At 41.6% G+C, this 12,894-nt stretch overlaps 1 protein-coding gene across 1 annotated transcript in view; it reads left to right on the top strand.

The window, feature by feature from the left end:
* The first annotated feature begins 501 nt into the window (after positions 1–501).
* LOC149011264 (uncharacterized) overlaps positions 502–12,894 on the top strand; it is a 43,630-nt gene continuing 31,237 nt past the window's right edge. The window contains exon 1 of the mRNA XM_089161835.1: positions 502–635. Coding sequence (XP_089017961.1) covers positions 556–635 — 80 coding nt within the window. The 5' untranslated portion in view covers positions 502–555. The remainder of the gene's footprint in view (positions 636–12,894) is intronic.

Here is a 12,894-nt window from a genome sequence, read left to right as displayed (position 1 = left end):
TCAAGAGAGGTATCTGAATCATATCCTCAATATTCGTATTCATACTTTTGTTCTGTGCTCAAACATAACCTATTGTGATCAGTTCATTAGCTAACTTAGCCTTCGGAGGTGGACTCCCAACCCCAGTGGTCGGACCACATTTGAGGATTGTTTTTGCAGATCATCCATTAGAGATCTAAGGGCTGAGCAAATTTTGGACGCATCAGCACGAAAACATGATTTTTCATTTTGTGGGTCCAATTGGGGAATATTTTCAGAATGAGTTTATCAATGACTATCTACAAACAAAGAAGGATCACTAAGCATAGAAAGATACAAAAACGATTCCATACAAGAACTAGTCTCACTGAACCAAATGGTTTGTTTTTGGTTTTGGTTTGTCTCACAAACACACCCAAACCAAAAAAACCGAATCAAAACGTGGCCGGACCGACCGGTTGACACCGCTGTCTGTGTTTTATTCATATGTTAGGAATTAGGATTCTGTCTCTCGGACTCGGCTGCCGACTCGAACGGTTCGAGGTCGCTAAAAGACTGTTAGTTTTGTGCGCAACAATGGCGCCTAAGCAGAAGAAGAGAAAGACCAATCAAACTCAAGCGCCACGAGGAAATGGAAACTCCCTTCAGTCTCGCAGGTATCCTTTTATGTACTTCTCATTATCTCTTCCTTTGTAATCTATCTTCCTTAAATGTAAGAAATTACAAGAGGCGCCCATTGCTTGTTTTCTTTTTTATTGGACTGATTCGCTTGTTTTTTTGTTTTTTTTTAATATATTATTCCTGCTTAGAATATGTGTGGGAAGTAGTAAAAATTAAAGCGTTATCTACCACATGTCGTAGTAGCTTCGACAATCTATTATTCATAACTATAATACATAGTTTTAGGGAGTTGGATTGAATGAAGTGACAAATTAAAGATTAATTCCTAGAAGGAAGCTGCGATTGCAACTATTACATCTCGTTGCCTATCATATCCTTTTGATCTCCTTCCTTTATTTCTTAATTTTCTCTGTCCCTACTCATTCTGTGGCTTCTGTTTGTTGGATTGTTTTGATGATAATGTTGTTGGGCGGAACTGGATCCATACCACCTACTGAGAACTGACTCGGTTATCACTTTCCTAGGGTACTGAGAAGAAAAATGACCCGAGAGTTAAACACACAAAATTTAAGTGTTTCGACAACACGGGCTTAAACCCACGTGGAGGTCACCTTTTCTTTTGTAAGAGAAACAAACACAAGTATAACATATAAATGTATATCCAAACTCATCCTAGCATCCAAAACTAAAACCCATCGTACACCCTCTCTCACTTAATTGAAGAACAGCATTGACACAAACCCCTGATGTGAACACAAGGACCCCCATAATTGGATTCCAGAATCCAGATCCAGATGGCCAATCCAAGCTGGTTGATTGCCCTCAAGGGTATTGTGGTCATTTTCCAGCCCTTTTTAGGGCTCCATATGGGTCTGGATAGATTCTCCTCGATCCAAGGGTAATGAATAAACTTTTGGCGTCTTTTGTTTGAGTAGTAGTTTGAAAGTTATTTGAGAGTTTAGGTTGTATTAGATAAGATTCCTTATCCAAAGGGGTTCTTATCCTTAGAGTCTGTCTTTATTTGGAAGTGTAGTTAAGTCTCAAGCTAACCCGTCTTTAAGATATTCCAATCTAAGGGTTGTAGTCTCTTAGTAATTCGATTCCTCCTTAAGGAGTTTTATTTTAGTGTTGGGATCCTTATCTTTTAGGGATTCCAAACCCTGGTCAATGTCTTTTATTTTAGGCTATAAATTGCCTCTTCTTGCATTGTAATCTTTAGTCTGGATTATTAGAATAAAGTTATTGAGTAAGGACTAGGGTTCCTATTGTGAGGAGGCCTCGACGGGTTTTTGGAAGTTCTTCAATTTTCTAGCAAGCTTTTTCAACTTTCCAGTATTCATTCCAATGATCCCAAGTAAGTAACAACATTCTCCCACCCCTTCCCTCTTCCCATGCATCCCTAGAACCTTCCCATGACCCCATGACCTACCCGGCCCCTTTCCTTACTTACCCTAGTATCCCCAAGCCTCCCTTCCCTTCCTTCTTTCCTATAGCAGCCTAATCCTAAACCCATTAATAAACCTGATTCTCAGCCCCTTCTTCACCCCTTTCCCTCCCACTACGATTGTAGGATGCCATAGACTGCAAAAATCCATTCAGCTACGTGAGCGAACAACCTGCAAAAAGCGTGCTCGCCCGGGTTGGTCGAGCGTCTCCGATGATCAAGTTAGTGGAAGCTCATAGCTTTAGAAGAAAACAACTTGTAGAGCTCTCAATGCTAGAGAGAATAACCCAAGAGTGCGTACCTGATAATGATAAAGGTGTGGGTATTTATAAATCTTAGGAGAGGTTACCTTAACTGTGCAGTAATGTAGTTCGAATGGAACTCTATAATTGCTGCTAACTTCCTGGGGAGAAGAATCTTATCCTCCAAGAGAGTATAACTTGGATTGTGGTTGTGGAATCCGATTTGGACTCTAAGAGCAATTCAAAATACATGACTTGATACGAATCCTTATCCCTATCTTTAAGGAGGTTGGATACGACTCAAATTGTACACGTTGCTCAGTGCCTTCATTTTATTCGTGGTCCGACCAAGGTTTGATTGGTCCGGTTCTTCTATGGTCGACCTAAGTAGGTCTATTATAAATTGTCCATAACATAAGCCCCCCAGTCACTTGGTCAGTTAATTCCGTGTTCGAGGCCAAGGGACTAAGTTTCTCCCGACCAGGATTCGATCTAGTCGAGCGATTTTTGCTTGACTTGTGCTCAATCAAATTTGAAGACAGCCTAGGGGACTTATTAATTTGTGGAGTGACCTTTGACCCTGGCTTTTATGATGACCTCGAAATTGCTTGATCATCTTGGATGGTCGGAGAGTGGGATATTTTGATTTGATTCATCAACCACCATTTTTTGTGGGCGAAAAATGTTCTATACTTGTTCGAGAAGTCCCCATGTTTATGTGGCTGAGAAGTCACATGCTAAATAGCGAGGCGAAGAGTTGCTCAGCGAGCGAAATATTTGCATTAATGCTTGTGTTGGATCATCCACTTTTGCTGGTCGATCTTGCCCTTGGTTGATTTATACTTTATTTAGTAGTAAAATTCCTTGATTGCCCTTTATCATGGTTTTCACATTTTTTGCAACTTTTTTGAAGACTTCTTTGCTTTGTCTTCTCGACCCTGGTTAATCTATTTGAGGTCGACCATAAGTCATTTGGTCACTTGTGGCTCCATGTTCGACCAAGGGACTAGGTTTTCCTCTTAATCTAGCTTTGATTTGGTCGGGCAGAGTTTGGTCTGACTTTTGCTTGACCAGTGCCGCAAGCGGTGCATTTATGGGGATAAGATCTTTTGTATCATCTCCGTTTTAGCCAGTGTTCTGGTCGAACACATCTGAATTTTCATACTGCTCAAACTATTGATCTGGTCGAACTGGTTGTGGTCGAGCAGAATCATCAAACTGGTCGAGCTCCTGAGCTTTCATTCCAAGTTGTTTGGTTGACCCTGTAATGGTCAAGCGTCATGTTAATCCTTTGGTCTTCTTCATTGCCTCTTTGGCTATTGAATTATCATTGATCGTCCTCCTCTTTGAACGATGATTTTGCCAAGTTGCCATGGAATCCTGTTCGTGACTTTGCCAAGTTGCCATTGTTACTTGTTCATTAAATTATCATTGACCGTCCTCCTCTTTGAACGATGATTTTGCTAAGTTGCCATGGAATCCTATTTGTGACTTTGCCAAGTTGCCATGGTTACTTGTTTGGTATATGTAGATATATGTTCGACTACTTCCCCCGAGCATGGTAACTTGGGAATTGCTCAAAGAGCGAATTGATAATAACAAATTTTGTTCTTTTGCAAAGCCCAATTTTTATTGGGTCTTACTTTTCTGCGAATTGGGCAGAATCCTTTTGTACTTGATGCTTAAGTCTTTATCATCAATTATTTGATCTATTGATTCGAGTTTGATAGCTTTGATAGCAAGAGGAATTCCCTTAGGTTATTGTGCTACTCTCCTCTCGAACAAGGGGAGTTCCCTTAGGATACTCCCTGCTCTCTTCTCGAGTAAGGGGAGTTCCCTTAGGATATTGCGCTGTTCTTTCTTTCTTGAGCAAGGGGAGTTTCCTTAGGATATTGCCTTGCTATTCCTTTCTCGAGCAAGGGGAGTTCCCTTAAGATACTGCCTTGCTCTTTCTTTCTTGAGCAAGGGGATTTCCTTTAGGATACTCCCTGCTCTCTTCTCGAGCAAGAGGAGTTCCCTTAGGATACTGTCCTACTTTCTTCTTGAGCAAGGGGAGTTTCCGTAGGATACTGCCCTGCTCTCTTCTCGAGCAAGGGGAGTTTCCTTGGGATTCAGCCCTGCTCCTTTCTTTCTCGAGCAAGGGGAGTTCTTTGAATACTCCTAGCTCTCTTCTCGAGCAAGGGGAGTTCCCTTAGGATATTGCCCTGCTCTCTTCTCGAGCAAGGGGAGTTCCCTTAGGATACTGCCCTGCTCTCTTCTCGAGCAAGGGGAGTTCCCTTAGGATACTGTCTTGCTCTCTTCTCAAGCAAGGGGAGTTCCCTTAGGATACTGCCTTGCTATTTCTTCCTCGAGCAAGGGGAGTTCCCTTAGGATATCGCCTTGCTCTCTTCTCGAGCAAGGGGAGTTCCCTTAAGATAATGTCCTGTTCTCTTCTCGAGCAAGGGGAGTTCCCTTAAGATACTGCCCTGCCTTCTTCCCGAGCATGGGGAGTTCCCTTAGGATACTGCGATGCTCTTTCTTTCTCAAGCAAGGGGAGTCCCCTTAGGATACTGCCCTACTCTTTCTTTCGCGAGATATCTTGAGCAAGGGTAGTTCTCTTAGGATACTGCCATGCTCTTTCATAGGTGTTACTCTTTTGTGAAGCCTAATTTCATAGGTGTTACTCTTTTGTGAGGCCTAATTTCATAGGTGTTGCTCTTTTGTGAAGCCTAATTTCATAGGTCTTACTCTTTTGTGAAGCCTAATTTTATTGGTCCTACTCTTTTGTGAAGCCTAATTTTATAGGTCTTACACTTTTGTGATTTTGTGAATGTAATCACGACTTTTGTTGGTCGGATGTAGCTTTGATTGCAGAATCCTTCGAACTTTCCTTGGTCGAGCACTTTTTGTAAAGAATCCATGGTTGAGCACTTCATCTTTGCATCGAATAATATTTGTTTGATTGGATTTTCTGACATTGCTTAAATTTTATGATCGAGGAACTTGTTGCCCAGTTTTTGGGTCTTGTGGATGATATGTATTGGAAATGACCTATTGATAGTCATTAAACTGGTTCTGGCCGAGCAGAAACACTCCAATGAGAGAGAGAGAGAGAGGGATCTTGTTGTCCAGTTTTTGCAGATGTGTTTTTCTTGCACACACTATGAACCCATGAAACAATTATGATCGTAGATGCAATAAACAGAAGATGGGAAGCGGAAGACTTAGTCAAGCGTGGTGGACGCAGATGAAGATATGAGTGTCATAGGGAGACCAACAACTTCTGGTTTGTTGAAGCATTTTGAGTCTCGACATAATCTTGGAAATTTGTTTGCTGTGTATATTCGCAGCTTTAGGTGTGCAACACGTAGATACATATGATCAACGGTGGAAAGTATTCTCTCTTTGCAAATGAATCTCTTCTCCTGGACCATCTGAGTAGTAAGGGCAACAGTAGCGAGGTTATGGACAACGAGATTTAGAAGTTGCATCATATATCTTGTAGAGGCAGCTAGCTCTTCGGATGGAACAGAGTGTGGATCTAGTCCACTCTTTCTTATAAAAATCAAGGGAGCTTGGGAATGACTGATGAATCGACTGTAGACTCCTTGAAGTAGAAGAGCTCCAATCAATTTCTTTTAAGATAATAAATACACACTCTTCTTGTTCGGGTTACCCGCAATTAGCAATCATGATCTTGTGTGCATGAATACCAGTGATGAATGGTATCTGTCTCAAGGATATTCCTAGTTTTTTCCGAACTATCAACCCATCCGATATCATGCTTGGCATTATCAAAGAAGAAGTTGAGAGAACTTACAAGCTCATGCTGTAATTTTAAATACCTTTGATGACCTCGAAAAGGATGCCATAGATTCATTGTCAACAATGTTGCCTTGAGTTTACAGCATTGGCCCTCTTCCATTGATCTATTGATTTGGATCAGATTAAATATGAGAGCTTGAAGTCCATTGGGTCCAATCTATGGAAAGAAGAACCTGGGTGGTGTCTTGAATGGCTTGATTCCAAAGAACCCAGTTCAGTGGCTTACATGAACTTTGGGAGCATCACAGTTATGACGCCTCAGCAACAAGTGTGAAGTGGCTTCGGTTGGAGAATACTCCAATCTCAACATCAGTTTGAACACATAAAGAGAGCCCATTAAATTCCCCAACTTGATAGATGGCATAAATCCATTTCTATACATCTCTTCTGTGAAATAAAATGCATTTTCCAATGTGCCTATAGAGAGTAGTAATCTATTCAAGAAAGTATTGTAAGTCAAGGCAGTGAGAGGAGGCCCAAATCTTCTCATTAGATCATAGAATTCAACTAGATTTTGCATTAGAGGCCTTTTTGGTCTTCATAAACAAATTACTATCATACACAGTCGGGTTCCCAGTTATATGACTCATAAGATTTAAGCTGTGAAAAGCTTCTTGGTAAGAACCTGAAGATGCATGAATCTGCATACCACGCTGAAATGTGATGTAATACACATTTAGGTTTTGAGATGGGAAACAACCATTATTGTTAGGCATATTTGTCTCGTCTGGAAAATCTATAGTTTCAACAGAGCACGAATCGGAATAGTTAAATAACTGAGAATAAAACCACTCCTTTCTGCAAATTCTATTCGAATGACTTGTCACTTAGGAGACAGAGCAAGGCATGACTAAAGAAAAACAATTTCTCGGTTCGGTTCGGGGAGGCAGGAAAATAAATTAATGGAAGCTCAATTCAACACAAACCCAGTCTGAAAGATAGAACTGCCGAAAGAAAGAAACCAAATTTCAAACCTGAATCTGCAAAGTAGAGGATGGTCATGCATTGGCTTCTAACTCATGAGATATGCCCACCAACCAAATTGGATTTTAGCAACTTTAGATCAGTTCTCCTTTCAGTCCTACTTCCCAAGAATTGCTGGTGTCGAACATGAACCAGTAGTCAGAGAACCAAGATCGTGAACCAGAAATCAAGAGACCTTCTCCAAAACCTGAAAAAATTAAAAGAATCTTTTTATTAGAAAAAACAGATTCGAAGATCCAATGAGAACTGGAGATCGTTGGAACCGCTTCCGGTGAGGTTTTTGAACGATGCTTTTTCTTGAACGTGACTGCAATAAATTTTATCTCCTTTCATTCGTCCCCACTCTCTTCAAGGATTCGATATATCTTATCTGGTTCCTTCATCCATTCAGGCCTTTTTCTCCAGATCCCCATGACTTTGATAAAATCTCTCACCCCTTTAGCAGGTAAGACCGTTACATTCCAAATTCCTCTGTTTTTAGCCAGCAGCCTGTAGTGGGGAGATTAGTGAAGCTAATCCATCAATATAAGCTCAAACAATGGTGGTGTAGTTGCTTTCCCATGCCCTCCCCTCCTTGGAGGAAGTGTGATAGCAAGATTGACCGATTCTTGAGAGTCATGAGCAAGCTCCTGCTCGCTGGCACATCTTATAAAAGAAGTGGTTGGTTTAAAATAAAAAATTACTGTAATGAATAGAAATAGAATTGGCTAACTCCACTCGTGGCTGTTTAGATTTGAAAGAAAACCAGTTTGGTAGTTCAAGTGAGCAGTTAGTTAACTACTAGTGAATAGCAGGAACATACGATTGGTTTAGCATTCATGATCTGATTTACATGATGGCCCTTTGATCAAGTTCCCACAGACAGCGCCAATTGTTGCTGCAAAAATCCGTTTAGTTACGTGAGCAAACAACCTGCAAAAAACGTGCTCGACCGGGTTGGTCGAGGAACGTCTCTGATGATCAAGTTAGTGGAAGCTCATAGCTTTAGAAGAAAACAACAATGTAGAGCTCTCAATGCTAGAGAGAGTAACCCAAGAGTGCATACCTGATTATGATAATGGTGTGGGTATTTATAGATCTTAGAAGAGGTTACCTTAATTGAGCAGTAATGTAGTTCAAATGAAACTCTATAATTGTTGCTAACTTCCTGGGGAGAAGAATCTTATCCCCCAAGAGAGTATTACTTGGATTGTAGTTGTGGATTCGATCTGGACTCTAGAGCAATTCAAAATACCTGACTTGATCGGAATCCTTATCCCTATTTTTAAGGAGGTTGGATACGATTCAAATTGTATACCTTGCTTAGGGCCTTCGTTTTATTCGTGGTCCGACCAAGGTTTGATCGGTCCAGTTCTTCTTTGGGCGACCTATGTAGGTCTATTATAAATTGTCCATAACACCTATGGCAGCCTAATCCTAAACCCATTAAGAAACCTGATTCTCAGCCCCTTCTTCACCCCTTTCCCTTCCACTAAGATTGCAGGAAGCCATAGACTCAAGCCCTACCATTATTTTCTACAAAACAGTCCTACTTCCCTAAGTTAGAAAAACCTGCACTTCATCTGCCTCCTTGAGATTCTGCAGAAATCTTTAAAATTTCAGAAATCTGATTTTTATCAAGATCTGTCAATTAGATTTCATTCTAGTTGAGAGGATAACAATAGAAGTCAGCGCTGTTCAGCAGGATCAGCAAGGAATAGCCTTCTTCCACCCTAGCCAAAACCTAGTTTGGCCTTGAAGTTCAAATTTCAAATCTGAGATTCTGAGCACAAAGGAATTCAGATCTGAAGACTAGTTTCAGCAGGCCCTAAATCACCTAAGAGCCCTAAAACCTTTTCCCCTTTCTGATGTAAACATAAAACCCTAGGCCGAAACCTTAAGTGGGGCCCCCCAGGATGCATCCAAGATGCCCCATGAGCTGGCAGAATCCCTTTGGAGGGGTATTTTGGGCATTTTAGCCCTTAATTCTCGTTTGAAATTTAATTAGGAAACATTTTCAGAATTTTGTTAGTCAGTTTGAGTCAAGTTTGGATTTGTTTTGAGTGTTTTACTTTGAGATGAAGTTGTCTGGATGAGTCATAATTAGTAGTTGAGATTAGATAAGGTTCCTTATCTTATCCGTCAAGAGTTTGGATAAGAGTCCAGTTTGAGTTGTAATTGGATCTTGTCAGTTAAGGAGATCCCAGTTTGAGTTAGAGTATTTATTTTTAGGCTATAAATAGCCCTTTTATGTATGCTATTTTTAGATTTGATGAATTAAGAATTTGTTTGAGAAATGGCCTGAGTGTTGGTAGGGTTCCTGGGGGGGGGGGGGGGGACCCTGCGGTTGTCATTGTGATAGCGCCTTACTTAAGCCCAACATTCAAGCAAGCCTGCAATGATGTACTGAAGCTTCAATCATCAAGTCCAGCAGCATTCTTCAAGTTCCCAGCAAGCCACGTAAGTCACAGCCCCTCCACCACCACTTTTCCCTTCCTGCGCAACCCTAAAAGCCCTTCCCCCTTCCACCGTAGGTTTCTCTGCCCCTCCCATCTTGCCCAGTCTTAGAAAGATCCCCAACCCCATCACAATTATCCCTTTCCTCTTCCCCTTCTGGTTGAGCACATCTTACCCCTTCCCCCTTTGCCCTAGCTTCTGTGATTGCAGCAGCACCATCACTTGGTTAAACTCACCTCCCTAGCCCCACTTGACCCCTTTTCTCCTCTCCTATGTTTGCACCAAAACCTATAATACAATCCCCAAGTTGTTTCCCCATTCAACCTATTTTTCCCTAATCTGAAAATTTTTGTGAGTCTTCTTCAACCTTGGAATTCTGCAGAAGTTTTAGAACTCCAGAAAACCCTGAACGAGACTACCCAAGACCTCCTTCATTCTTCTAAAACCTTGAAACCTATAGTCCAAAACCAACAAAACCAGCAAGACAAAGTCCAAACCCACACTGGCTGGTCCACTCTAAACCTTACTTCTGAGTTTGAATTCAAAATTCAAATCCAAACTTCAATCTTCAAAGAGTTCACATTTGAATTTCACATTCAACAGACTTGGTTTGTAGAGGAAACCCTAAAAAAAGCCCTCTACCCTCTACTGGAATTTCCTGGGCAGCTGCATTCTAGGGAAATTACAGCTTTACCCTTAACTCTAGATGCATGGTTGCATCACTTTCACTGGAACTTCCTAGGAAACCCTAAGTCTAGGAAATTGACCAAACTACCCTTAACCATACCTGGTTTTCATCAATTGGTATCAGAGCTCAGATTTCCAGCAGCCCTAGTACCATCCTTGATGCATCCCCAATAGCCTGAATCATGGAAGAGCTAGCAGACAGTCTCCCTATTGAAGGGTACTTTGAGTATGGTCCATCAATGAGCTTTTTTTCTAAGATTGTTGTGTTTGAAGATGAAGATGAAGATTGGAGAAGGAGCAGCCTTTTCCACATACCATTATGAGCTGGTAGATCTGTGGTTAGAACCATCATTGACAGTGGTTGCAACACTAATGCTCTCTCTGAAGCAACTGTACAAAAGGCGAAGTTACCAGGGGAAGAACACCAAAAGCCCTATGCGGTCAGCCCTATGTGTAGTTCGTATTAACTTACATTCTTGTGCTGATGAGGTCTGGTGTGATGTAATGCCTATAGAGTGTCTGATGTAATTTTGGGTTGATTGTGGCTTTATGAGAATGATATAACTATCCATGGGTGGGAAAACACTTGTAACTTTAGGCATCGGGGCAAAAATGTTGTATTCCTTCGCTTGAATCTACATGAGGAAGGTAGAAGAAGAGGTGTACAGAGTCTAGTCCCAAAAGAATCTAGTTGTCCTGTTATCTCAATCTGAAGATCAGCCTGAAGTCCAGAAAAGCCAATAGAAGAGGTTCTACAAATAAAGGCAGCACCCTGAATGATTGCGCAGTACAGGCCGAATTAGATAAAAGACCAGCCCCACCCAGTCAGAAGCTTCCTCCAGAAGACGTGCCAGAGAAGATAGATAAAATTGACTTTGGAATCGAGGAACACTTAGCCAAGGAGTCTCTTCAAAGAAGGGGAGTTGCTGTCCCCAACTCTCATCCACTAACTTCTAAGCAAGAGACCCTATGGCCACCACTAGAGGCGGCCCTACATGACTCCATTGGTAAGGTAGCACTTTTGGCCCAGTACTATGATCTTAGTGACTTGACAGAAGAGATACAATTGCTGTCATTGTCTCCTACAGCCAGATTAGAGGATTAGAGGGTATGGGTAACCCTAAGGCGGGAACAATGAAGGACCATAAGGAGATTCAAGTCCTTAAAGTTCAGCATGTTGATTGACAAAGGTGCTCTCATAGGGTATAGAAGCATGACCAACCCAACAGCACTAGTTAGAGCTAAAAAGGTACCTACACCACTGAAGACCCCTTGTGTTCCTCGTACCATAGAGAAGATGCTGCCCCCCTCCCCCCCCATACATCAGGTCTATACCAGCCTCAATTCCTTGCAAGATGGGTCCTCTCTTGGGTCTCACACTTTTTCTCGGGAGGGATACTACAAGAGCTATTCAAGCCCTAGCCATGCTACTCATAGAGTTGGTGATAGAGAAGGACTCAAAAAGCTTCACTAGCCACTTCTGTATGCCCTCCTGGTTCGTTGAAAAAGAGGTTCCTAGATTTGAAGACCAGATCCAGCAATCCATCCTTCTGGCAGGGTTATGTCTAGGAGTAGTATTGGCTGCCTTATACCCACTACTTCCTCCCTGCTGCAAGATAACAGGTCAAGTTTGCATGCAAGCTCTTCAGAATATTGATCTGGAGACACATGACAAGCACATTCATTAGAGGATGAATGTTTTCAAGAAGGGGAGTATTGATGCGAACACGTGGACCCCCTCCCCATATTTGGGTTCTAGAATCTAGATCCAAATAGCCAATCCAAGCTGGCCGAATGCCTCCAAGGGTATTTTGGTCATTTTCCAGCCCAATATGGGTCTAGATAGATTCCCCTCGAACCAAAGGTCATGGATCAACTTTTGGTTTTCTTTTTTTTTTGGTTCGTTTTAAGTAGTAGTTTGAAAGTTCTTTGAGAGTTTAAGTTGTGTTGAGTTAGTTAGTTGATAAAATAAGATTCCTTATCCAAACGGGTTCTTATCCTTAGAGTTTGTCTTTATTTGGAGGTGTAGTTAAGTCCCAATTTAAGTGTCTTTAAAATATTCTAATCTAAGGGTTGTAATCTCATTAGTAATTGATTCCTATTTAAGGCGTTTTAGTTTAGTGTTGGGATCCTTATCTCTTAGGGATTCCCAACCCCAGTCAGAGTCTTTTCTTTCAGGCTATACATAGCCTCTTCTTGCATTGTAATGTTCAGTCTGGTTTATTGAATAAAGTTTAAGGACCGGAGTTTCTGATTTAAGGGGGGCCACGGCAGGTTTTGAAACTTCTTTAATTTTCCAGCAAGCTTCTTCAACCTTCCAGCATTCATTTCAACGATCCCAAGTAAGTAACAGCATTCTCCCACCCCTTCCCTCTTCCCCATGCATCCCTAGAACCTTCCCCTAAGCCCCACGACCTCCCCAGCCGCTTTCCCCACTTAACCTATCATCCGTAGGCCTCCTTCCCCTTCCTTCTCTCCCACGGCAGCCTAATCTTAAACCCATTAAGAAACCTGATTCCCAGCCCCTTCACCCCTTCCACTTCCATTAGGATAGTAGGAAACCATATACTCATGCCCTACCATTATTTTCTACAAAACAGTCCTACTTCCCTAAGTTAGAAAAACCTGCACTTCATCTTCCTCCTTGAGATTCTGCAGAAATTTTTAAAATTCCAGAAATCTGATTTTTATCAAGTT

This window comes from Hakea prostrata, chromosome 7 (genome assembly GCF_041222555.1).
Source record: "Hakea prostrata isolate BN-2017 chromosome 7, UWA_Hpros_2, whole genome shotgun sequence".
In the NCBI taxonomy this organism is placed as follows: Eukaryota; Viridiplantae; Streptophyta; class Magnoliopsida; order Proteales; family Proteaceae; genus Hakea; species Hakea prostrata.
Note: the sequence above shows the minus strand (reverse complement) of the source record. Positions and strands in the feature narration are given on the sequence as shown.